The sequence below is a fragment of the Chaetodon auriga genome, chromosome 5 (assembly GCF_051107435.1).
Source record: "Chaetodon auriga isolate fChaAug3 chromosome 5, fChaAug3.hap1, whole genome shotgun sequence".
In the NCBI taxonomy this organism is placed as follows: domain Eukaryota; kingdom Metazoa; phylum Chordata; class Actinopteri; order Chaetodontiformes; family Chaetodontidae; genus Chaetodon; species Chaetodon auriga.
In genome coordinates, this window is record NC_135078.1 from 8,317,897 (window position 1) to 8,344,462 (window position 26,566).

Here is a 26,566-nt window from a genome sequence, read left to right on the forward strand (position 1 = left end):
TATTTGTTTACATTAGTTTTAGTCAGAAAAATCTAAAAGCACTCCTCCACATAGTTAAATGTTTCAATATTGCATATTTTCATATGTAGTTATTTTTGAAAAGCTTCAATAAATCAGAGCAGAGGCTCTGGACTCAGTTCATACTGGAGCAGGAAAAACATATAACTAAGACACACAAACATCGTCAGTAAACAAAATATGATTGAGATAAAAGTCAGCTTTTACGTGTACTGAAGAATTTGCACTGAGCAAATGAAATGACTAAAATGATTTAAATAACACAGTCTGCTCCTCTGAGCTGTAAGATCAACACTTTAATTCAATATTCAATGAAAGTATGTGAGCATTTCCACAATGTGTGAACCAAAGGAAAGACAAAGGATGAGAAAAGAAATGATCTTTATTTGTTCATCAGTGTAAACATCACTCCTGTGGCTCTGACCGCCTTCACAAAGCAGAAATACATAAAAACTCTTCAGATAACAAAAACACACATTTACTCAACAGATTTCATCTGAAAATAATTTATTGCAGACAAACACAGAAATCAGCGTCGCTCCTGATGCTAAAAAATAAGTTAATGTCTCTCAGCGTCTGCAGGTCAGAGGACTGTTTGCAGGTTTCTCTGAGGCTGTAGCGCCACCTGCTGTCACATAAAATCCTCTCATCAGAGCAGACAATACTTTACAGAGTGTACATGAACTCATCACCACATCTTCTAATACCTTAATCACAGATTTGACTTCCTGTTCTGTCACTTCAGGTTCAGTGATGCTCCAGATGTGAATCCTCTGATACTCAAATAATCCTATTAAAGGAACAGGCAGCTGGTTTTGCATGTTTAAGTACATCAACTACTAATTTGACAGCATTTATCAAATGAAATATGAAATAAGAACAGTCAGTGTTTAGTCTATTTTACATTTCCTGTGTGAAACTTCAATTCTTGTTTTGTCTCTTTGGTTGATGCTCTGACATGAGAGCAGAGTCAACTTCCAAACAGCTGTGCCGCCTTAAACTCTAATCCACACGACCAACAAGCAGATGTGGATTCATCTGCCAATTATTTGCTTTATTCATGTTCTGTTTCTAAAATGTCAGTAAATATTCGTCACAAGTTCACAGAGAGAAGATGTTTTCAAACAGCTCCTTCTGTCTGCCTAGCAGCCTGAAAACTCAACTTATTCAATATCGTACAAGTTAAAGAAAACCAGCAAAATATTCACATTTGAGATGCTGCAGCCACTCGTGGATCAATGTTCTGACAATCATCAAGTTGATAAATCGACTAAATCGACCATTGAACGTTGTGAAAAGGACTGTGCAGATCATAAATGTCGGAGTGTCCTTGAACGCATCAACAGGGTCGGTCGTGATAAAAATGTCCAGCAGTTTTCAAAGAAAAGGTTCAGGTTCTCAGATCTGTCTTAATGCAGCATCACACGCCCATGTGGACAGTTCCAGTAATCATCACTGCATCCATTTTACAACCAAGAGACTCCCCACTCTGATGGTGGATTTGGTCTCACTTTCAGGACCAGTGTGGACAGAAAAAACAGCTACAGACACCAAAACCCTCTTGCAGACATAAGAGTGTTGCATTCAAACTGTGGACCTCTTCAGAAGAATGTTGTCTGAGGATTATTAAAGTATGAACACAGACAAACAAAACATCACTGATATAAAACACATGAGCAGCCAGAGAAGAAGAGAGATCCCATCTGTCATCTCCTTCAGCACACGGACACAAACACACAAACAGCCGTCACAGCTCCAATCTGGAAAAGATTCAGACATTAGATCTGAACAACTTTATCACCAGTTGTCCCAGTTTGGTTTAATGGCACTAACAGGAATCGTTAATATACTCTCATCACATCTTAAACAGTCTGTAGTCTGAAGGAGACCTGAAGCATCTTCTGTGGTTCATCTATGGAGGCCTGAAACTGACAAATTGTGGCAAGAGTTTATCAGACAAGTCAAAATATAGACGAATGCGTCAATATATTCTAATTTCCCCTCAGGGATCAATAAAGTGTTCTGACTGATTCTGGAGTAACATGGTTTGGTAAATACTTTATTACAGAACATAAATTATGTTGTAAAGTGATCAACTTGAAGCTTGTAAAGGGAAAAATAGTATTTTGCTCTTTCTTACCAAATAAATGGATGTTAGAAAGTTTAAAGCTTTATTTTTCTTTCTTTATTTGAATGATTTAAGATATTATTTACTGCTGTACGCAGCAATCTTTTTTGACTTGTCTGACATGTTAAAGGAACAGTGTCATCTCATGACTGTGTGTTGAGTACACAGCTGGTGTTGGGATGTAGGTAGCCTAGCTTAGCATAAAGACTGGAAGCAGGGGGAAAGATGAAAAATACACTGACTGACAGCTCTCTAGTTAACATGATCGTTTGTGCACAAAAGAAACTCCAGCATGTAACTTTGCCTAAAAGTCATTCCTCTCCAGTCTTTATGCTAAGCTAGGCTAATGAAGCCCTGACTCCAGCTGTGTGTCCAGCATGAGACTGACTGAACTCTCCCTTTAAATATTCACAGAACTTGTTCATATTTTGTTTCAGCCATAAATTGAACCAACACACATCTGAGCTGAATTGTGAACCTGTACGATGGCGGCTTTCTTCATCTGTCACATCATCTTACCTAACGATATGTGTTTCTGTAACAGTGGATGGATCACATTAGGCACTTTGAGCTGCAGAGTAAATGCTGCCTGAGAGGATGAATGATAACCTGCAGCAGACGTACAAACCCCCTCAGAGCTCAGGTGAGTCCTTCTGCCAACAGCGGGGTTAGCTGCAGCCTCAGGTGTGACACTGTCTCTGATTGGTCGGTTCCAGCAGCTGTCAGAGATTCCCCCTGTCCCTCATGGCGTCCTGTATCTGTCTGTTTAGCTCAGCGATGATTCGGTCCTCGTGGGTGTAGACTCCGGTCCTCAGCAGAGTGTCTCTCTCCTCCAGCAGGCGGCTCAGGTGTTCGTCAGCGCTCTCATTGACACTCTGAGCGGGGGCGGGGCCACACAGGGAGGAGGCGGGGCCTAATCTGCCCTCCTCCTGCTGCTTTAATCTGTGAGAGAAAATATCAAAATGAAAAGCTGTAAATCTTCACAAATGAGAAGCTTAATATTAACATTATTAGATGATTATTATTATTATTATTATTATTCAGATTAACTGATTGACAGATCGTTTCAGCTGTACACATTTTGATGTGCTAAAGCCAAAGGTTTAATCAACGTTTGTGTATAAATTTTGGACTCACTGGTGGTTTGAACGCCTTTAGTAAAATGTGAAAATGTATCTGATTTCATTTGTTTCTCAGTTTCATTTCTAATGAGGCTTCTGATGCTGTGATGCTGCACTTTGAACCAGTTAATGAAACACGATGATCTGACGTCGTCGTCACCTGTTGAGTTCGTTCCTGATGCTGTCCAGCTCCTGTCTGTCCTGCTGAACAGCCTCCTTCTGCTCTGTTGCTAGGTAACGCAGTCTCATGGCCTCAAGCTCCGCCTGCTGCTTCTTCAGACGCGTCATGGCGTTTTCCTGCTCCCGCTGCAAACACACACACACAAATGAAGCTGTGAATATTCGAGTAACTTTTACACAAATATTTTTTGGTTTTCTCGAGCAGACTGACTTCCAGTTCAGTGATGGTTAAAGACTTCAAGGCTTCCCTCATGGTCACCTTCAGGACCATCACAGTGATTTCAAACACATTCGACTTCCACAGCTTGAATCTAACTCGAGTCCCGACGTCCTGGACTCGTCTAAAGATCCAATCTGAACTGAGAATATTTCAAAATAAACCTCTGACCCCGGTGCTGAAATGTGTGCGTTAAGATGCCAAGAAACTGTTTTTCCTCATTACACAGAGCGGAGTTTGGTGATAAATTTGTCTGGTTTCACATTTTCATAAAACCTCCCTGAGAAAATGCTGCAGGAGCTGAAGAATTCACACGCAGACCAACACCAATACAATGAGAACAGAAAGAAAACTTCATAAAAACGTCTAAAAGTCGTATTTCTCTCAGCTGCTCCGGCCTCCAGCGCAGACTTCCCAAAGTGACCCATAATACCAATCTGGGCTCTGTCTACTGGCTTACAGCTGGATGTTAATACATCAAGGAAACAGTCTGAGATGGGAAAACAAAAGTCTAATCTTTCATTATAAATCAAATGGGACGCAATTTAAAGGTTTACATCCAACAACCTGCTGGGAAAATGAGGCTTCAGAGAGTGACCATATGATCAATGACTTGCGCTGACGTTCCTTCTTCAACGGAGCTCATGACGGCACACAGCTGAGGGCTTTCTGGACGCAGTGTTTGAGCCTGGACTGTCTGCCTCAGCTCGCTCGTTTCTAGGGGTCGCTGCTCCGTCCAAGCTGGACAATAAACAAGGTTGTGAAAAATGTCCAGCCGCTGAATGCTGCCAAATAGTATTAAAACAACACAAACATTTATATTCCACTTACACTGGGGGAAATAACTATTCCACAGGTCTACATTTCTTTCATCAAACATGTTCATAGTGCAGATATTCACATGACATTGAGACCAGACGATGGTATTAACTCGATAAAACTGCACAGATAAAGAAAGCGGAACATTCCAATCCATAACAAAGTGACATGTGATCAAGTGGAAGGACACAGGATCCCTTCCACAAATGTCCTGTTAGGTTTAAGTCGGGCCACTCCAACACCTTTACGTTCTTCCTCTGGAACCAGTTCTCCTCTGCACCGTGGTTTGGACTGCTGTCCTGCTGGAAGGTCCACCTGTGCTTCACCTTCGTCGTCCTGGTGGACACAACAAGTACACGGCTCCATTCAATCATTTGGGTTGTGCCCGTACAATGAGAAGAGGAACATCCCCAAGCCGTGATGCTTCTGCAGGTATGGTTCGTATACTGTTTCTCCTTCACACGTGGTGCATTGTGATGTTGCCAAAAAGAGACACGACATTCTCCAATAATCTACAGGTTTCCACAAATGTAGTGAAGCAAACTTCCAAGGAGCTTCAGTGTGCCTTTTCTTCAGTGATGGAGTCTTGTGGGGTGATGCACTGTATCTGCTGCGTCCAGGTCTGTCTGCACCTCTTTTTGAGTGATTCTTGGCTCTTCGGCAACTCTTCTGACTGCCTGGTTGGAAACCTGCGAGGAGCTCCTGTTAGCAGTCGGTTGATGATAATGTTCCTTCCAGTTGGGGATCTTGAGTCAATACTAAAGTATGGTCTCATTTTCATGTGACTAGCTGCACTGGAAATATGTTTAATGAAAAAAATGTTGACATGTTGAATACTTGTTTCTCCCATTGTACAACTAATTTCTTGATCAGCTTAATCAAAGCGTGAGAATGGGTGAGAAAGCAGTGCCCTTTCATGGCAGTTTATCGGTGTCACCGACAGTTTATCAGTATGTGACTTGAAGTCAACTTCATCTGTCAGGCTGCATCTAACTATTATTTTCATTATGGATTAATCTGACAATTATCTCCTTGATTAACTGTTTAATCCTTTGGTGTATAAAACATCAGAGACCATAGAAAATCACAGTATCATAGAGCACAAGGTGTTTTTCTCCAGTCCAGTCAAAATATTTAAAAGATATTCATCCTTCAATAATGCAAGACCAACAAAAGCTGAAAGTTCTCACAATTGAGAACCTGGAGGCATTTCTTAGGTTACAAAAGGGAACATTATAGTTTACGGAATGACAGCACACGCTGCTGCTCAACCCAGAGAGTCTAAAGATGAGTATAGCATAACTGACTGCAGACTACAAAAACCTACAATCCTAGCTGACTTTTTAGATTTAAAAAAAGACACAAAGTGGGATTTGACCTCTTTGGCAGAGCGTACAGACAGACACTGGCTTGCAATTCACATTTATCAGATAACAGCCAAGAGTTTTACTCTGTAATCTGGTGAAGTCACGATGGAAAAGTTGATACAGCTCGTGAAATCTTGAGAAGTCTGCTAACAGCATCGATCCTGCCTTTGATTTCATGGATGACGACTGGGCTCAGGGAGGCTGTAATGATGGAACACTCTCTTTTTGACAGTGATTACTGTCCACTCTCATTACAGGAAATATCTTCTCATGGACTGAAGTGCAGGAGGAACAGACTGACTAACAGACATCTCCACCCCTCAGCTGCTTTGCTAACCAGATAAAAATGGAAAACGTGCCAACCAGCAGGCTGTGGGCAGTGGGAAGGTGATTTGAGAAACTGGAATCTGTCGGTGTGTTCTGGTGACACAGAGCAGAACGACCAGCCGGCTGATTCTGGATGGGAAAACTAACATTTTCACATTACTGCACGACTCTCTCACACACACACGCGCACACACGCACACACACACACACACACACACACACACACACACACACACACACACACACTGCTTCCATTTTCACACGCCTGATCACCTCACCTCCAACAAGAAAAAAAAACATACATTCACAGACACACATAAAAACACATACAATCTCTCATGAACACATCATTTACACACACACACACACACACACACACACACACACACACACACACACACACACAGACGGTGTGTTGACACAGGCTCAGCTCCCTGTGGACCATTAGCAGTCTGTATTACAGGCCATTTTAAGGCTAATTACTACAAAAACAAACATGCTAAACATTTTCTCTGGTGCCCGCTGCCAAGGACAATCTGAGGCCGAGTCCTGAAACAATTAAAGGACGAGGGGTGATACTGAGGCCTCGACGGGAGGGAGAAGAGGAAGAAGGGGTGAAAGAGAAAAGCTACTAAAACTCAGTACCCTGCAGCAGATATTTCACAGTTATGTCATGAATCTCCCAGCCGCTACAGCTGACACCATTGTGGCGAACAGCACAGGACAAAAACCAGAGAGTTTGTCATTCTTGGTTCAAATTAACAGCAAAATAGGATCAAATGTTTCATGTCTGGACCGAAGGAAATGAAACCTGATCCAACAGAGAACAGCAGGAGTGGGCGGGTTTCTGTCCACCTGCTTCTTTGTGCAATTTATCAATCACATCAATGAGGCTGATGAGGTCAAACATTAAATATATTGTCTTTGTGCTGTTTTCAATTGAGTGCATGTTAAAAGGGATTAGCAAACGATCCCATTCTGTGTTACTTCTCTAATATGTAACTCCTGTTAACCCTTTGCACCACGTATAAGCTCAGCTTTGGAAATGCACCTGGCTGCTATTAGAGAAGTTATGTATTATACAAGCTGGGTACCACAATGGCAGCAAAGCCGAGTGGCGGCGCCGGGTCTTGATGAATACGGCTGATAATCATTCATTAGTTAACATTGGTCCCCACGGCTGCCCTGTGGGGCCGCAGAAAGTTCAGCGCTTGTTTAAATATTTTTAAAGAGTGAAAAAATAAATGAAGAGAACATTCTTCTGAACATACATGAGATCACACAAGAAACATGATATCAGGCGTCATGCTGCTCAACACAGAGGCAGCAGAAAATGACATCCACCGGTTCAAACAGGCACGACGATGCTTAACTAGACAAGCTGTGAGTCACACAGGGACTGAGCGCTCGGAGAGGAAGTCCAGGCGAGCAGGATCGAGCTCTGAGACAGTCAGGGGGCTGATTTTTGGGATGGATGACCAGAGAATGACTTCTTCTCCCCCAGGTTCCCCTCCGTCTTCCCTCCATTACTCACCTCTACTTTCAGAGGTCAACAGTTGGAGCAGCTGTGAGAGGACGTCTCATACAAACACTTTCATCCCATCGCTCACACGTGGACACACTTTTCTCAGCTCAGATGGAGTTTTTCTGAGCAGCCCACCACCTGTGGGAGTTCACGGTGAGTTTTTCAGCACCACTGTGTGAGGTTTTTCGGGGATGTGATGGATAAAAAATATTGAAAGGGACGACTGGGACTCACATTAGAGACAAATGAGCGTGTTTATGCAACAGCTGACAAAAATATGGATACATGTAAAAAGCCTGTTTTCTGTAGAGCTGACAGACTGAAACGGAGGTAACTCTACACCTGAGGGGGTTCAAGGGGAGTTTTCCGGCTCTGATGTACAGTCAAGTGAATATCATTAGAACTTATGAGAGGAAAAGAAAGTCAAAGCTGCTGCTACCCAGGACTGATTCAGGCTGAAACCAGAAAACCTACGACACGACTTTTCGCTGTGCGAGCCACAACCAAAACTTTACTTGGTCTGCATTACATTGCAGCACCGTCAGCTGCAAAGCACCCCTGTTTACTACCTGCCTCTTCGTAAATCACTGCATTATGACTGTGATTCAACTTTGAACACAGCGACGAGGAATAACAGCACAGCGGCACAAAAAGCCCAAAGCAACATTAGCTCTCTCCATATGAAAACAGTGCAAATGATTTTGTCACTACTAACACACAGAGAACTTCACGGTGGTCAAACCAGTCACAGGTTAAAAACTGCTGAAACTGAAGGAAAATACACAAACAGTGCCCAGTTGTTGTGTTGTGATGTTGAAATGTATTGCCAATAGATACTTAAGTGGAAAAAAACATAATCAGTAGCTTGAATTAAGCTATAAGTAACCTGTCTTATCCAAACCTTGACTGCAGCTCTGAGATCAGATTTGTCCCACACAGAGTTAAATACCAATTGTCCAGCAGTGCTGTATCTGCTGTAACTGCGTGGATGTAGTGTCTGAAAGGTTAAGATCAGTATTTTCAGGCTGCTCTGTCGGGTTTTTAGACTGATAAGCCAGAGATAAAACACACAGGAGCTGAGTTTAAGAATGTGGTCTGTTTGTCTGAGATAGAGGCCGCTGGTCTGGTTGAAACGCCTCTTAATACAAAGATTAAAACCACAGATCCCACTGCTGTACTCCTTTAGTATTCTCTGACTACAACTGGGTATATTATTATACTAATACCAATACCAGGCCAACACTTTCTTCTTGTGCCATACAACAAGCCAAAGTTAATAAGTGATCATATTAATGAGTGAAGAAGTTATGACTTCAATGTTCAATTGATTATCTGAAAAGTTGCTGATCAATGTTCTGTAGATCGACTCATTGTTTCAACTCTATCTGACAGTTTCTCTGTGCTCTGAACACATTTCAGTCGGTACCAACAAAGTACCGAGGTTTGATATCCAGCCCTGTCTGTGATTCAAACATACTGTATCTTTAAGCTTCAGGCTGTAGCTGTTTTTTCAACTAGTTGAACAGTTTCCACTCCAGCTGGGGTGACAGACATCTAATGTGGTGACTGTGAGAATCATTCTGGAAAGTAAGTTTGAGTAGGAGGCAGGTACCCTCTGAGGCCCAGAGGAAAGATTTGATGGGCCTCGTGAGGACAGGAACACGTCAGAATGATAATGCCTTATACTAATAATACTGAAATAAAATCTATAACTAAGACAAACTTAATGCAAAATAAATATGTTCAGCATGTGATCATCATCATATCAGCACGCCACCTCAAACGATTCCCTCTTTATTTCTGTGACAGTGCAGCCCTGCTCTGATGACAAACGGGTGATACAGCAGATGTATTATTAATATTTTCTAACATTTCGTTTTTTGTTTGTTGATGTTGGTTTTTGTTATATTCATGTGAAGTGTAATATTTCTGGAAATCCTTAATTTTCTCAAGTAAATGTTTCGACCTCCCTGACCTTCCCCGTCTGGAACATGCCCCTCATACTGGAGCTCCATAATATTCCAGGAATGACCACTGGGAACCATCAGAGAGTCTCCTCTGAGACCAGCAATACTGAAATTCTCCCAGTCGACATGTTACATCTGCTGTTTGACAGACAGATTTATACAAACAGAGTCCCAGCATCATGTGAGAGGACAGTTTTGGTGCAGACGGCCTCTGAGGGATGTCACAGCGTGCGTGCTTTGGCTCTCTGAAGTTATGATGAAGGTGAAGTGGTGTGAACAGGACAACTGATGACCAGGGCCGTATCGAACCTACTGAAATAATACTGATATGTTTCTGAAATGTGTCACTGAGTCTGGAAAACTGGGAAGTACCAGAAACTGGCACTGACTGTTTGTTTGGACTTGTTTACTTCTCCTTCCATCAAATATTTCCTGATTTAGATCAGAATTTTGCTCATTTCACACAGGGATCCAAAGCCAGTGCTCTCTTTGTCTCCATATACAAAACTTTCATGTCAATGTTCTAAACTTTTACAGACTGATTAAAGTAATTTAACTTGATTAAACAGAGAAAACAAAGACAGGTGTCCTGATAAATGAAAATAATGGACAAAGTGGAGTGCTGTCTCCTCCACCTAGATCTCATTCACCAAACATCAAAAAGCATCTTTACAAATGTCTGATTTGTAACATCAGGACTTTCATTTAAGCTGTCAGATTCTGATTTGCTGCCTCAGTTCAGCTCCACGCACTCATGACATGACACCTGCAAGGCCAACTGGTGCCTCAGCTCACATCAGGGCAGCAGTTCTTTCATGGGGTTCTGCTTTGGTGACCTGTACTTTTGTACTGACGGCTCATGTCACTGTTGGATTTACAGATAGAAACATGTTATGAATTCTTTCTTTATGGCCCTTTAAAATGACCAAGTTTAGTTGTCTCTCCCAAAGCAGCTTTTAAAAAGCCAAGTTTAGTTTCCTGACCTTCCACTTAGGCTTTAAAAATACCAAATTTAGCTCCTCGGCTCAGAACTTTAATCTCTTTGTCCCAATATTTTTGCTCTGAAAAGACCAACTTAAGCTCCTTGTCCCAATATTTTGAATTTAAAAAGAGCGAGTCTAACTCTCTGATCTAATACCTCAGTACTGTCTGGATATTAATTCTCGCTCTGCCTCTCCGGCCGCCCGCACCTCCTGGGTTGAAAAGCACATTATTCCTCGGACAAGAATTTTTATGATCCGACTTCAGCTAAACAGAACGCCATGCGAGGCGCTGAGAGGAGAGAATAAATAGGCGAGGAGAGGCCGAGAAAAACCAAACAAGCGCCGGCTTTAAAAACCACCGAGCGCAAAGATGGATGGTCGTGTAAACACAGGCCTGATATTTTATAAAAAGCGAGAGTGTGACATCTGAATAGTTAGCGGCTGGCTAGCTTATTGCTCAACACAATCCCATGGATGATTAATAGGTGGGGGGTGACACTCGGCACTGAACCCCCTTAGAGCTGCATAAATCACACTGTGTTTTCTTTACAATGATGTGGCACTTAGAGGGAAGGAAGGAGGGATGGGAGGGGTGAGAAGGAGAGAGAGAGAGAGAGAACAAATAGAAAGGAAAGGAAAAGACAGGAAGAGAAGCGAAAGACTGAAAACAAACGCTGATTTCAGACTGGGAGACAAAAAAAGAGAAAGGGCATTATGACCACAAAGAAATGAGGTGTGAGACGGACAAAAGATGGGAAAAAGAGGTGTGAGAGAGAAAGAGAGATCTGCATACAGGGAAATGTTAGATAACGTGGAAGCTATAAAAAAAACTGACAGAGACTAAGAGAGGAGGAAAAAGATGGCAAAGAAAGAAAGAGAAAAAGATGGAGAAGGAAGAAAAAAGAGCAGTAAGAGCAATAAAGACTGAAGGAGGCAGAGAAGGACAGAGAAAAGGAGTAGATGTCAAACAAGAAAGAACGAAAAGGGGAGATAGGAGAGGTGACTGAAGGGAGAGATGGAGAGGAATGGGACGGATAAAACAGAAAGAGGAGAAGTGATCGATGCGAAAAGAAAAGGGAGAGAGAGACAGAGGAAGAGGAAAAATGTCTGTCCACTTTTCCAGCTGGTTAATGTCGGTAACAGTTATTAGTTTGTCAGAGAAGGTCTGTGTGTGTGTGTGTTTACATTAGTCTTAGGCTGACTAAAGCCCCACTTAGTGCTGTGTGCATGCCTGTGTGTGCCTGTGCATGTGCATGGGTGTGTGTGTGGTGCTGTTAAGAACTGATGGCTCTCACACATTTCATTGTCTACTTCACCTCAGCTAAATATTTGGCTCTGGTGTAAAAACATACCTCTCACTCGTTCTCTCCCGCTCTTTTCTTGTCTTTCCTTTTACACACACACACACACACACACACACACACACACTCACTCACACACAGATAGCTGTGCCGTGCTGTGCCGAGCCGTGTGCCACTGCCAACCCGAGAATGTCTCCTCCCTTCAGCACCTAAGCTCATGTGTCTTTTTTTTTTTTTTTTTTTTAAAGTCTGTCTGCTTTCATCTCTCAGTACTTTTGTGGTTTGGAGTTTAGTTTCCTGCTTGTATTTTCAGGTATCAGCCTTATTCTACTGTTTACTGATTTCCTGTAGCTGTATCAGACCTACTTGTATCTACAGCTGTCAAAATTGGCCTAAAACGACATTCAATGGTCAGTGGTTGCTTCTAAAAACACACAGGTTTGAACCACTGGATTATCTATCTTTGTCCTTAAGGGGGATAACCAATACAACAACAGACACAGTACTATTATTTCCAAATAAACATGTCTTTTAAAAGGTCTACATACCTACACATTACAGAAAGAGCAAATAAAATAATGTCCTGTAGCTTGACTTCTCATTGTCAGTCAATCAAAGTGCGGTTGTGTGTGCAGTTTCCAATTGGAGTCGGTGTCCACGTGTCCTGGACGATTTCAATGTCCCAGACAAACAGGAGAAATTCTGGTCAAATATTATCTGATTATGGACCCTATTCTCCCATGTTTTTCTATCTAAGTGACTAATGGAGACAGCATTTTTGAGGTTATTCTAGTATTGAGTAAGAACGCAGCTGCCAGGAGACACGAAATGTGCTGCAATGTAATCCGTTTGGATGTTTGTGTACCATCACTGTGCGTCCACCAAAAGTGTTTGTTTTCACCACTGACAGATTCAGACTGTCATTCTAAGTGTCTGTCAACATTATACAGAGGATCCTTAAAGAGATACCTTCATGTTAAAGATCCTTTTTGTTAAAGCAGAAACACCTGTGTCGCTCTCTGCAAAGCCACCAGACTCCATTTACAGAAACAACAATTTTATCATCGTAAAATATGCTTCATTAAAGGCAACAAAAACAAAAAAAGAGATGCAGCGAGAAAGGCGTGTAGAGCCGGAATATTGTCACAACGAACTCGGAAATTAGTTTCACCGGACATTATGACGGGAGCGATTTAAATATGTTGGACTTAAACAAGTAGTTTTTCCAAAAGCGAATATTCATTTTTACAGTCGAATGCATGGATGCATTTCCACCGGTGGTTGTTTTTAATCACAGGTATGTCTGTATGGTATGTATGTGACTAATAAATATTAGTTGAGAAATGTGATACGTTTGAGGTCGTGTACAGTCCTTATCAGAAATGTTTATGTTGCAAGAAAGAAAGTTGTATAAAAATGTAAAAAAAAGATCAGCCCATATATTCTTAACAGATATATATATAGTTAATATCATTCATTCATTAATTAATTTTACTATTTAAAATATTACATCCAAAAAAATAAAGGCTCTTAAAGTCTGCTGCATTGCTGCACATTACATTCTGAAAAGAAATGATACAGCCTCTGCTGCCTTTACACACACCGATCACTCACATACCCACTGTATTTGTACACTCGTGTGTTTGTAGACGCTCCCACAGCCACGGTGTGATGTCAGCAGACAGATGACGGCCGGGCTGAGCTCAGTTTCCTCTGCTCGCTCTGTGTCTTTAAACAGAGCTGTTAAATGTCCCAACATTGTCAGCTTGTCTCCAGCAGCAGATTAAAAACCTGCAGCATCTGAACTCGCCAGACGTCCCGACACAGAAAAACTACCATTATCTGCTGTGAAATATGACTGCTGTCAGGACACAGAGGCCTGGGCTTGGCTTTCCATGTTGTCCTGATTTTGGTTGGTAAGATTTGTCTCAAACATGCATCTTTCAGTTTTGTTAGTTTTTTACTCGAGGTAGAGTTACCTGGATTCCAATGTTTAGATTTGTATCCTTTGCTTTGACTTTACAGGACTGGGATTGTCTTTCATTCTAGCCCATTAACTCCATTTTGCAGCAGTGCTGTCCATCAGTCTTAAGGACATTTTCTATCATCCATGCAGTCCTTGGTTTCACTTCATTTCAATGCACAGTGAAAATAAACTGGGTGAGACTTCACATTGATAATCCATCACAATGAACACAAACACTTCTCTGTGACAGTGACATCACCGTCATGTGCTCATTCATTTTCCACAAGTAAAACTTTCTCTGTTGGTGCGTTCAGGGAGGCTTGGACATCACCCACCTCTACTGTCTGTCTGTGAGAAAAACTGACCTGCTTTTATATCAATGTGCTGTTTTATCTCTTAACACGGCTCTGCGTAGAGCTGAAATGATATGTCAACAGATATTAGCTGTCAACTGTTTTGATAATAAGATCAGATTCACTGGTTCCAGCTTCTTAAATATGGCAATTTGCTGCTTTTCTTGGTTTTCTGTGATTGAAAGTTGTATATGTTTGGGTTTCGGAGTGTTAGTCAGAAAAAAATTGAAAGTCAAAAACTATAACAGTATTTTGAAAAGTTCTTGGGGATATTTTATAGACCAAAGAATGAATCAATTAATCAGGAAAATAATGGGCAAATTAATGGATAATGAAAAATATTATTCACTGCTGTCCTATTTCTGTTTGGCAATCTGATGTCTTTTTTGTGTCAAGACTTTTGGATGCTCCATTTGAAAAGAAACTCGATTTAGTTTTATACACTCATTTCCAAATTCCTCCAGCTAAAACAATACTGCTTAACAAGGTAACTAATGATCTTTTGGACCACAATGTTAGGCCTTTCAAAGTTAACTCTCTAAATCCTTAATGGCCATTTTTCACTGAAACAGCTGAGAGTTTACTGTTAACACCGCTCCCTCTGGATAAACAGTACCTGTTTGAACCTGGCCAGCTCTTTCAAGGCGCGCCCCCACTGCTGCTTGTAGTGCAGCTTTGACTTGGTGGTGGACTCCAGCTTCCTCTCCAGCTCCACCTTAATAACCACAAGAAAAAAACATCAGTCACACACACACACACACACACACACACACACACACACACACCTCTAGACCTGTAGTGCTACTAAAGGTCAAAAACTGGACACCCATAAATGCTGAAAGCATTGAAATCCTGAATGCTGAAAAATAAATACTGAATCAAAAACCTACATGTTCATATAATGTTGCAAAGCAGTCCTTGATGTGCTGCACGTGTATACTGTCAGTGTCGGAATGTAACTTACTCACTCATATACTTACTCAAGGACAGCACTTAAGTACAATGTTGAGTACTTTACTTGAATATGTTCAGTTTATGATACTTTGTACTTTGGCAAATATAGTACTTTTAAGTCCACTCTACTCCACCAACTCTGCTACTCCAAGTATATTTTTAAATACTTTTACTATTACTTGTATTTTTATGTACTTTGAATGCAGGGCTTTTACTTGTAACAATGCGGCATTACTACATTTATTTAAGTAAAATATGTCAGCACTTCCTGTATAAAGTATAGCTGCAACTCATTTCCAACTTTCATCACGTCTGATGTACCAAGTACTAATTACCCTTGGCAGTACTGATGTGGAAAAGCAGCTGATTACCTTCTCTAGAGTCAGTAAGTTGATCTCTGACTGCAGCCTGAACTCAGGCCTGATGTTCTGTTGTTCTCTGTAGAGCTGGAACTCTTTTTCCAGCTGCTTATAACGAGACTCCCCGTCTGCAATCTGGACAACAGAAACACAAGAGAAGAGTAAAAGAAGCCATTATTTTTAGGTAAATTCCCTCTAATGCAAACAAGCGTCCTCCCTCCGTACCTGCTGCAGCAGCCGGGCTCTCTCCTCCTCCATCAGTCGCACTTTGTCTCTTTCCAGGGCCACCCGGTGATCACACTCCTGCTGCAGCCTCCTGCTGCTCTCCTGCAGCTCCCTCTGGGTCAGATCGTGCTCTGCCCGCAGCTCCCTCTGCAGCCTCTGAGTCTGAACATGGGAGAAGAGTCGCTATCACAAAGAATCACTGGAAAACAGGCTTAGAGCGCTGGCTGAGTAAGCTGCATTTTGTGCAGAAAAGTGGGTCATAATTTGATAACATTGTTATTCTGAGTGCCCAATGAACACATTTATAAATGTATTTATTGGACACGTTTAAGCTTCAGTGCTGCAATATGGCACGTTTTAATTTTGCAGAACTGCGTTCATAACCGTCTTTTAAATATAAATTCTACATGTCATAAAAGTGAAAAACTAAAGTCCAATTAGTAAAATACTGCTGGTTCATTTCATATGTATCTGATTCATACAGACACAGGTAGTTGATGACAGAAAATAATTTGCAACTACTTGATCAACCGTTCAAGCCAAATTTCAAGAAAAAACACTGAACATTCACCTGTTCAAGCTCTAAATTCTGAGGATTTGTTGCTTTTGTTTGTTTTATGTAATAATAAGCAAAATGTCTAAAGTGACTGTTGGTCAAACCAAGACATTTGAAAATGCCACCATAACATTTGATAAACCAAATGAATATTAAGATAATTACTGGCAGATGAATCAATAATATAAATAACCATTAGTTGCAGCCCTGTATTTAACAGTATTTGTTGTCAAAGGGAGAAATTTATTATGATGTTTCAGTCAAAATGACCTTCAGACCTGAGCTATAGTCTTTTTTTTAATTGTTATGAATCTTTTCATTCACTTCTGCGTCTGAACTCCCATTAAATTCTACTGATAAGTGTTGTGTGAAGTGTCAGAGGTGAGTCTCACCTCCAGCTCAGCCTCAACCAGCTGTTTCTCTCGTTTCTCCAGATCAGAAAGAGTCTTCTGGAGCTGCTCCTCCAACACATTATACTCCACCTCCTACAAGCAGATGGATATTTGGGGATAAAAAACATGGACAGTCACTATTTGAAAAAGAGTTTTAGCGCCTCATTAAATTCACATTTAAGTGCCCCATGAGTCTGTGTGAGGAGGAAATCTTGCAGTACATCATGTAAGCTTTGTGTGTGTCTGTGTGAGGAGGTGTGAAGTCTCCACCTTCTTCTTGACCAGAGCTTCCCTCTCTCTGTCTCTTCTCCTCCACTCCTCTGCCAGAGCCTGCATGTGGCTCAGCTCTTTCTTCCTCAACTGAAACAAACACCATATTTTTATACCTTTATTTGTGCTCATATTTAATTTGAAATTTTCATTTTGTGTGAACCCAGAGCTTCATGTTGATATAAAAAACGACCCAGTGCTGCTGATCTGTTGCTTTGTTGACATTTTTCCACACGTGAACAGATTGACACACAAACTATGACATAATACTAAAATGCCCATTATGTTCTAAATGTGTCTTTAAATTCTGCCTTTTGAGTAGAAAAAACCCGTTGAAATGTCTAACCGTTCATAAATGTGAATGAAACAAAGTGAAAAAAGTAACATCATTATATCTACAGAATATTAGATATACGACATTGCTTCATTTAATGTTGGAAATTTTTGCGATTCAGTCTTTTTATGAGATTTTTCAGCTGCCTTCAGTCCTGTGTTTACCTGATCATCAAACAGATCCTCCTGCTCTTCCTTCCACATCTCCAGCTCTAGAGCCGTGCGGTACTCCAGGGTGTCTCTGGGGGCGGTCGGAGCCGTTTGGCCCAGCGAGCTGGGGTTCAGGCTGGGCGCAGCAGGTCTGGGTGCTGCAGGGTGGGAGGGTGGCTGCGTGGGGACTGCAGGTTCGTTCTGATGGCATGATGACAAAAACAGGGAAAACATCTCAAGAGGTTTACAGACTCATTGACCGCTTTTTTAGGGACACTTGTAAAATCTAATGCAGTCTAATAGAACAGCTCAACCATAAATTCTCCCTGTACGAAGTAATGTTCAGTTTTGATTGCCATTGTGAGAGCTATTAATTAAACTACAGGTTTACTGCTGAGGTGTAATTTGCAGTAGTGTCTCTCATCCAAAATGAAAGAAAATTCAATATTTTGACACAAAATGTTTAAAATAAATGAAAAAAGGCTATCTAAGACCTATTTAACATTCATGTGCAGATCAGATGAAATGTGAGAATCCAGACAAGTGGGTGGTTTAAAATAAGACATTTTAAAATAATATACACATTACTAAAAACATAAAATAGCATGCATCAGCACATATTCCTTCCTTAGGGTGTCTGAACTCAAAATATTTTATCGTCTATCAAAGGCTAAGCTGTTGCTCAATTCTGTATCAATCAAATCAACCAATCCAATTCATGCACATGCAGATGCAGACACACACACACACACACACACACACACACACACACAACTGTCTCACCTGTGAAGAGTCGGACACGATGACTTCTCTAGCTTTAACCAATCCCAGGTCGTCCAGTGTTGCCACATAGCTCAACTCTGCCACCTTTTCACTGGGTCTGATGGATGGAAACACAGTTGTTGAACAGTGGTTAACAAGTACCATGTGATCAGTCTGTCAGTCAGTGATGTTTCCTACCGGTGTGTTTTGACCACAGGGACCCGGTCCTGGTGAGTCTGTCTCCAGCTCTGCTCTCCTGTTGATGCCAGTAATCTGCTCCTCTCAGAGCGCAGCAGGTGAGACAGCTGGATGGAGGCTCGTCCTATCAGCTGGTCTCTGCTGGTGGAGTCTCTGTGCCAAACCTCCACCACCAGAGGAACTCTACAACACACACAGATACACACAATGAGTTCAAACGCACGGCAAAAAAGACAGCACCTAGACTGAATGCCTCACAGAGAAAAACAATGCCAACACAGTCATATGGCACCACCTGCTGGACAAAAGTGATTTTGCAGAAAACAAAGAAGTGATCATCACAAATCATCAGCAATCTGTAAAGTAGCACTGTTAGAATAGAACACAACTTTATTGATCACCAGGGAGGACAAGTGTCTTTGGCCCATCTTTTCAAATCCATTAAAACAATGTAAAAATAAATACCCTTGGTGACTGAATTCCTTTGCAGATCAACTATTTAACTATATTTTCCTTGATATTTTATGAAAGATTTGGTTATCCTTTATGCAAGTATGTATTATTTTATTCTGACAAACACAGCAACCATAAAGGTGATATATTAAACAAAAATGGAAGTGAAAATGTATTAATTGATTTTTGTATTTGCGTTAATTGTTGCTCCTTCCATCTGTAAAACTAACTGAGCCTCTAAGATTCTACAATATTTTACATAATATACAATACTCTACCAACAGGTCAGTACAGTGCATGTAGATGTGTATACAATTTAAGCATGAAGTATGTAAAGGAACAAGTTCTACCTGTGTGTGTGTGTGTGTGTGTGTGTGTGTGTGTGTGTGTGTGTTCCTACCTGAGGAATGTGTCTTGTAGTTGTTGTGGCAGAGCAGCAAAGTCAAAGGCACAGTAGGACTGAGGCAGAGACACCTCCGTGTTCCTCTGCAGCTCTACTGGAGGATTGGTCATGATGGGAGCTGGACTGCCGAAGAACTGATACGAATACCTGAAATACAACAAATACACAACAATCATTAACCAACAGAATGTGATTGAAACGTGTACCGCAATGAACGGTTGGGCACACTTTCATAAAGGCCGTGTATAAAATGGTTTTGCCTGTTATTTTGATCTATCAAATGTGATTTTGTGTCTTTACAGTGAAGCTTGAGAGTAAGCTGTTATCTCACAACCTTGTGGAGGAAGGTGGGATTGATGTGCGCAAAATATCTACCCATATACATGAACACATTTCACATGTCACATTACAATTTATTTTTTTGCATGAAACCTGAGTTGTGACTCATATAGAAAGCACATGAAGTCTTTCACCTGAGAGTGGCAGCGATGGGGTGAGTCAGACTGAGCTTTCCCAGGCTGCGGAGGTCCAGAGAGAAGCAGAAGTGATGGGCGGAGGATGGGATGGACACTTTGGGAGCCGAAACACTGACAGACGATGCTCCACCCTCAGCTGCAGCTTCAGTCTGACTCTGGTGCTGCACAGGAACCTCCAAATCTGCAGCTGGACACATGACCAAACAAGTTCAATGTTGCTCCTCTTGGTCATCCACAGGCTGACTTCATTTGTCTAACTTCTTGTATGAAAGCTACTTGTGGGATTCCCAGGCTCACCTGCCAGTCCTGCCAGGTCTTTGCCATGTTGAAGCTCCTTCAGCAGACTCTCTGCTTCGCTCTCTGTATGAGAGGAAGGAGAAAGAGGAGGACCAGGAGGAGAAGAATCCGGAAGCTTTCGGACTGGAGAGGAGCTTTGCGGTCTCTGCTCAGCAGGAGGAACAGAGGGAGGGACAGTTGGGTTGGAGCGTGTCTGAGCTCCACTTTCTTCTTTATTCATTAAAGACTGTAAAGACTGGATAAAGGACAGAAGGTCATATGACTGTCAGTCCAAACTGATGCTGAGTGAAGGCTTCTGCTGCGCTGCTGCACAGATACAGGATACTTTTCTGTCCCAGACTGTTGTTATATTGAAGTGAGGGTGACCAACCAACATAACCACCAAACTGAACGAAAACATATGAGAAATCACCACGTGTGTCTCTGTCCCCTTTCATCTCAGCTCCGAGTTTCATTACACTATTGGCATAATCACAGCTTGATTTTACTTTATGCAGAGTAACAAGAAAAACCCAGCTGATACAGGTTCAGGTGTTAGGGGAGCCATCATCATCTTTTGAAGACAAAACTTTATCTATACTTTCGCATGAATCAACATCAATTTGATTATATACTGGCAGTCATCAAAGAAGACATCAGTAAGAACAAAACGAACTTCATAGAGCCTATCATTGCCAAAGAAGGTTTGGCAGTATGGCTCAGGTAAAATTACATTTTTTTTTGTGGAATTTGCAGTCTAATATTACGTTACAAGTTTTTAATAAGTTGTATACCACACTAGCAATCCTCATGTCTGTTAATAAGAGAGAGTTTCTATAATGAATGAAGAAAGACCTCGTCAACACGAAAAACCCGCTTCTTCAGGGATTTTTAGTGCGTGCACATGCACCAAAGGACCCCTGACAGATATGGTAATGTTAGTGAATGTAAACTTATTGGAGAAAAATATCCAAAAATTTGCTTTTGGGTTGTGGTTCACACGTGAAACAAACATCTAGTTCAGTGTCATCTTTGTTTGCCAAGGCCCTCATAAGATGAATCATGACATCATGTCCTTTACTGGGGTGTGGAGAGAAAATAAAAATCCACTGCAATACCTGTGGTGCGACCTCTTCCCTCCTGAGAGTAACAGCCACTCCTACGGTCGGCTGCAGGTCAGCAGGCAGAGCCGGCAGTGTCTGCCTGATGCGTTTAGGAGGTTGTAGTATGAATGCCCCCTCTACCGTCGCTGTCTTGTTCTCCAGATCCACAGAAACAGCAGACAGGGCTGAGAGAGAGATGTCTGTGCTGCCCAGAGACTGATTCCCACAGCACAGGTGGATCTGAGGGGGACAGATGGGGACATATGTTGATACATGGCCAGGTACTAACAGGTAGCGATGACTTGTTCATCACAGACTCTACCTCTCACCTGGAAACTGGACTGCTGCGACAGGAAGGTCTGGAGGATCTGTTTGCTGCTGCGGATGCGCACAGAGGCGCGCTCCGGCTCGAAGTCGGGGCTCAGCAGGTTGTGGAAAGGTTCACTGGTGATGTCGTTCCCCAGGAGAGTGTAGTAGAAGAAGAACTCTGACCCCTCTGCTGACAGTTTCATAGTGCTGGGAATCAACTGAGGGAAAAAACAAGAAGGCACATTTAGCCGTTTTTGCTTGTTCTAAAAATTCATACATTGATACTCTGACTCAATCGAATTGAATCTGACTGAATCGTTTAAGTTTAATATTGTTTGATTCATCACATTTTCAACTGAGGGCTTTCTACTGAACACTACATGCTGTCCCTTCTCCCTGCCATGAGAAAGAACAGGTTCATGTCACACAAGAAATTGGTTTAATTTGGCAGCGACGACAGTCTGTGTCTTCAGTGTCTTCTTATGACACTCTGGGGGACAGACTGTCCTTTCTGAAGTGGTTGAGAGTTAAAGCAATAATGTTTAAATGACAGTTACCACCTGAGATGTTCTTTCGTTGTTAGACGATGATCAATCTGTGAATTTCAGCACATCTAAGAACTCATTTTCTGATTAACTGTTGTAGTTTTATTTCTTCAATTCTTTGCTCAGCGTCAGTTCAGTTGTCAGCTGGGTTTATTATTATGTGTGAAAAGTGGAAAAAGCAAAAATGACTGTCACAGTGAGAACAAATGAGCAAGTTTCCAACCAAGAAAAGAGTGTTTCTCTATTTTCTGCTATCAGCCATGTTTCCAGAATTTCCAGAAGCAGAAATTTCTGTATGCAGCATCACGTTGGTCACATTATCTAAAGTTATCTGATGAAACACTTCGCTGCCTGGCATCAGCTCAGGTCAGAAGTTATCAATCAGAAGTCAAATGAGTACTGTCCTCACCTGTTCTAGTTTGGTAGCAAAGGCCACAGTGACGGACAGGACGAACATGTCAGAGCAGTGATCTGCAGGTCCAATTTGATGGTAACCCTGGTCTGGGATCAGTACGGCCTCCAGGTTGTCTGGGAGCAAGTCAGTTACTGCAGGAGAACCTATAATAACAGAGTTAAAACAGGAGAGGGGCAGGAAGCGCAGAGAGCAGAATGAAAGGTGATAAAAAGTTCATGTAAACAGAACTAAGTGGTGCAAGCAGAGGAGGTCAAGCCAGAAAAGCGCTGGTTCTTTGCAATAACACAAACAACTCACTTTCACCATTAATTCACTGTTTTTCTGCACTTACTGAGGTGGTTCATTTTACCAAACTCCCATACAACAAAACTGTAATCAAATAGGTTTTTTTTTTTTTGCTAGAGCCAGAGTAGTGACAGGTTTATTTTTCAAATCTAAAACGTCCCACCCTTTGGTATAGAGTCACAGTCCTTAAATAATGTAATTTAGGGGATCGTGATCAAATATGCTGGTGTTGTATATTGACATTTAAAAAATGAATACTGGCTCATGTCTTCATCAGATTTTTAAACTTTTAATTATCTACACTGACATCCAGTATGGGTCATAAGACTTACACAACAACTGGAGCTGAACCTGAAGTGACCTTTCACAACTACAGAAAACACTGATGAGCACAATCAATGTTTAAACAGGCTGGAAACATTTGTAGCAGTGCAGACCAGTAGGGAGTGAAAAAGTCAGACATATGAGATATTTTTCAGAGTTTTAACTGTAACGAGGCACTGATAGCAAAGTACACAGCACATGCACAGTTTCTGATATTGAGCACATACTGTACACAGTGTGGGATGTTAACACAGGTCACAGGCTGGCTAATAAATGGACCAGACACTTCAGCATCACAACAGCCATTATTCCGATATTATTTTTAAAGCCCTCATAGCGAAGAAATATTATTACATAAGAACATTACAACTTCACAATTAACTGTGTGGGATATTAAAATTCATCAATTAATTAACTAACTGTATCAACATGTATCACTTTCTAGCTAAGTTTTTGTTGTGTGCCCTGCCTATGTTATATCTTAAAATCAAATGACCAAAATACTTAAGTTTGACACACAAGTAATGGGTGAAGAGGAGCTCTTACAGCACTTTGAATGTAAAAGGTTCTGTACAAAGTGACAAATCATCATCACTGCGCTAAGAAAGGATCTGTAACTTTTACTTTACAAACTGCACATGACAGGGATTTGAGGGATCTGGATCACTGCAGAGTTTTGCAAATATCACACAGAAAATCTGGTGTGATGCAGCACTGACAGCTGGCCAGAGAGACAGAGCAGACAGATCGTAACAAAAAAAAGTTAGTGGAAAAAAAGTGTCTATCTTTAAGAGGCTGTTTTTAGTCAGAAACTTTACTGATGAACATGTTATTTTCCAACATTACACTGATTTACAATCAAATAACCAGTGAACTGGGGTCTCAGTGCCTTGCTAAAAAGGCACCTGATTTGTTAACTTCCTTGTCCCTAGACTTCCCAGTTTGAACCATCACCTCTACATTATGAAATTGCTGCATGGATCAGGGAGATAAATGAGAAGCAATTTTCTGAAATGATATCAACTAATAAATTTACAGCACATATAACATACACGAGAAAAAAAACTGAAGTGAGAATAGCACAAACAAAGCAAGCAGTACTGATGAACCAGCTGACCTTGTCGGGGCGGGGCCTTCTTGGCTTTGAACCTATCAGGAGAGGGTTCCGAGGGCTTGGTATCATTTTCCAGCACCATGCTGAGGAGGAGGGCTGGTCTCTGCTTGGTGTATTTACTGCTCAGCAATGGATACCAGCGAGGCTCCTGGAAACAAATCATGTATTTCCATCACTCAGAACAGGACAAAAATATATTTCTACTAGTCCCAGTGACACTGGATGTCACTGATTATAACACAAATCTCAACAACTTCAACATGTCACCCAGACAGACGGAGAAGAGGTTTACCGTCTTGACTTCCTGTACAGATCGGAGGTCCAGTACGATGTAGCCGACACTCTCTCTCTTCTTACTCACAGAGTCAACAGTGAAACACTGAAGTTTGATGGGAGTCCTCTGCAGTCTGAGAGGATGGAGTTGTAAGATGCATCAATATTACACAGTTTAGCAACATTTTTGCAAAATCCAACACAAGAGATGGATAGAAAAAAATGACATGCCAACAACTATAAATACAGACAGATGAATTATAGTTATTTCCTTGTGGAACATCTAGCAACAGTGATTTGAAGAATAACTTTTCATTGCTACAATTAAGCACAGTCCGTAAACTGAATATCTTTGGATTTTCAGCTGTTTTTGATTGTTTGGCAAAAGCAAAACCCTTGATGATGTCACATTGGGCTGCGAGGTATTTGTGATGTGTATTTTCCATTGTCTGAGGTTTTGTAGATCTATCAGTTAATCCAGAAAAACAGAAAGCCCATCAGACTGACTGATTATGAAAATAATGGTTAGTTGTAGCCCTACAGTCTATCATTAACTAAATCTAATGGTACTTCTCGAGACATCTTCAGACCTGTGTTGGTGGAGCGTCCTGCGGTCGAGCTCCCAGGCCAGCTCAGTGCTGAACTGTGGCTGATCTCTGTGCTCCACTGGGTCTGTGGAAAGCTGCTCACCATCAAAGCCTGCCTGGACCACCAGGCTGAGCCGGGGATTCTTCGGGAAGTGACGACCTGGGGAAGGGAAGATGGGTTTACAAAGCTCAGCTGAACAAATTTTCACTTTAAGTCTCAAAGCTGGTAAACTACCACAAGTCATTGGTCAAACAGCAAAAGATGTTGGAGTTGTCTGGTAGACTTGCTTATCCAGCAGTCAGTGACGCATACCCTTGTTTTGAGTCTTATCTATTGTTGACAGTGCATAGCAATAGATAGGTAATAAATATACAAGTGGTCAGCCTAAGTGGCTTTCTATGTGTGAAAGCCCATGTGACTAGCCAAACTTAAAAAAAAGTTGATTTAAAGGAAAGTCTACTCTGCCTGACTTATCATGAATCAAACAAACAAAATCAAAAATCAACAAATAAGTGCTAAAAGACTACAAAACGACAGTTTTTTGTGAAAAAGGTGCCCATGTCAAACTCACGGTCTGCAGACATAAGAAGCATAGCATAACGTGCAACACGGGTACACATACAGTGCTGTGGCTGCATTTCCACAAGAAAGAAACCGTTCCGTTGTAATATCTGTTTTGTACTGACAAAGTTAAGTTTACATTGCACCCTCCAAAAGCTCTCTCTGAGCTAAATGTGCCTTTAAAAACCGGGTGCTTGGTGACAGATTTAGAAAAGGTCTCCAGCTCTGGAGGTCTTACTGTAACAGAGAACAGCTAATTCCAATTCAGGGTGGCCAAGTTAGCATAACCAGCAGCAACAGGCTGCATTTAAGACAACTTACGTTACAAACCACATTCATGTAACTTCAGCAATGTTACAAATGTTCACTGTATATTTTATTTAAGAAGCTAACAGTGTGCTGTAAACAGGTTATAATCCACCTTCTTGAACTACTTACCCTCCAGGATGGACACAACGATAAGAAGTTGGTCTGTCTTTGTAGCCATGGCGACATTTGACAGCTCTGCCCGAAACTTTTCAGCTGCTTATTATGATCAAACTGCGAAACTCCCTTTTAATTTAGAACTCACTCGTGAACACGACACTTCAACACAGCAGAGATTATGTTTACTCCGGGGTTAACTGTCCGTTGCAGGCAGCAAACGGCCGCTCAGCTTTGTTGTCAAGCTTTGGCGCCACCCATTTTGTTTTAAAAGCGGAAGTGATGACGGAGGCACTTAAGTGTTCAGCGCCCTCTGCTGGTAGGAGGTGGAACAACAGGGTGAGGACAGTATTGGCACTAAGACGTTTTTCATGCAGGACTTTTATTTGTATTTGTAGTATTTCCGAGTAGTAGTAGTAGTAGTAGTAGTAGTAGTAGCAGCAGCAGCAGCAGTAGTAGTAGTAGTATTGCATCTTTTACTTTAGTAAAAGATCTGACTACTTCCACTACTGGTCATTAATCAGCCCATGTTACTGCACTAAACAGG

The 26,566-nt window shown here is 41.5% G+C and overlaps 1 protein-coding gene across 2 annotated transcripts; it reads right to left on the bottom strand.

Annotated features, from left to right (window-relative positions):
* Positions 1–382: 382 nt before the first annotated feature.
* cep120 (centrosomal protein 120) lies at positions 383–26,288 on the bottom strand. 2 transcript variants are annotated; one of them, XM_076731905.1, is made up of 20 exons: positions 26,035–26,288; positions 25,038–25,194; positions 24,467–24,581; positions 24,178–24,322; positions 22,446–22,594; positions 21,512–21,709; positions 21,198–21,422; positions 20,101–20,326; positions 19,801–19,990; positions 19,325–19,474; positions 18,472–18,654; positions 18,295–18,391; positions 17,527–17,712; positions 17,029–17,118; positions 16,759–16,851; positions 15,811–15,972; positions 15,598–15,720; positions 14,889–14,987; positions 3,428–3,573; positions 383–3,088 (listed from the first exon to the last, which is right to left on the bottom strand). In XM_076731905.1, exons 1-20 carry the CDS (start codon positions 26,081–26,083, stop codon positions 2,869–2,871), a joined length of 3,003 nt encoding a protein of 1,000 aa, XP_076588020.1. In that variant the 5' UTR covers positions 26,084–26,288; the 3' UTR covers positions 383–2,868. The 2 variants fall into 2 exon arrangements, with proteins under 2 accessions (XP_076588020.1, XP_076588019.1); XM_076731904.1 differs by having other exon boundaries at positions 20,101–20,335.
* Positions 26,289–26,566: the final 278 nt, after the last annotated feature.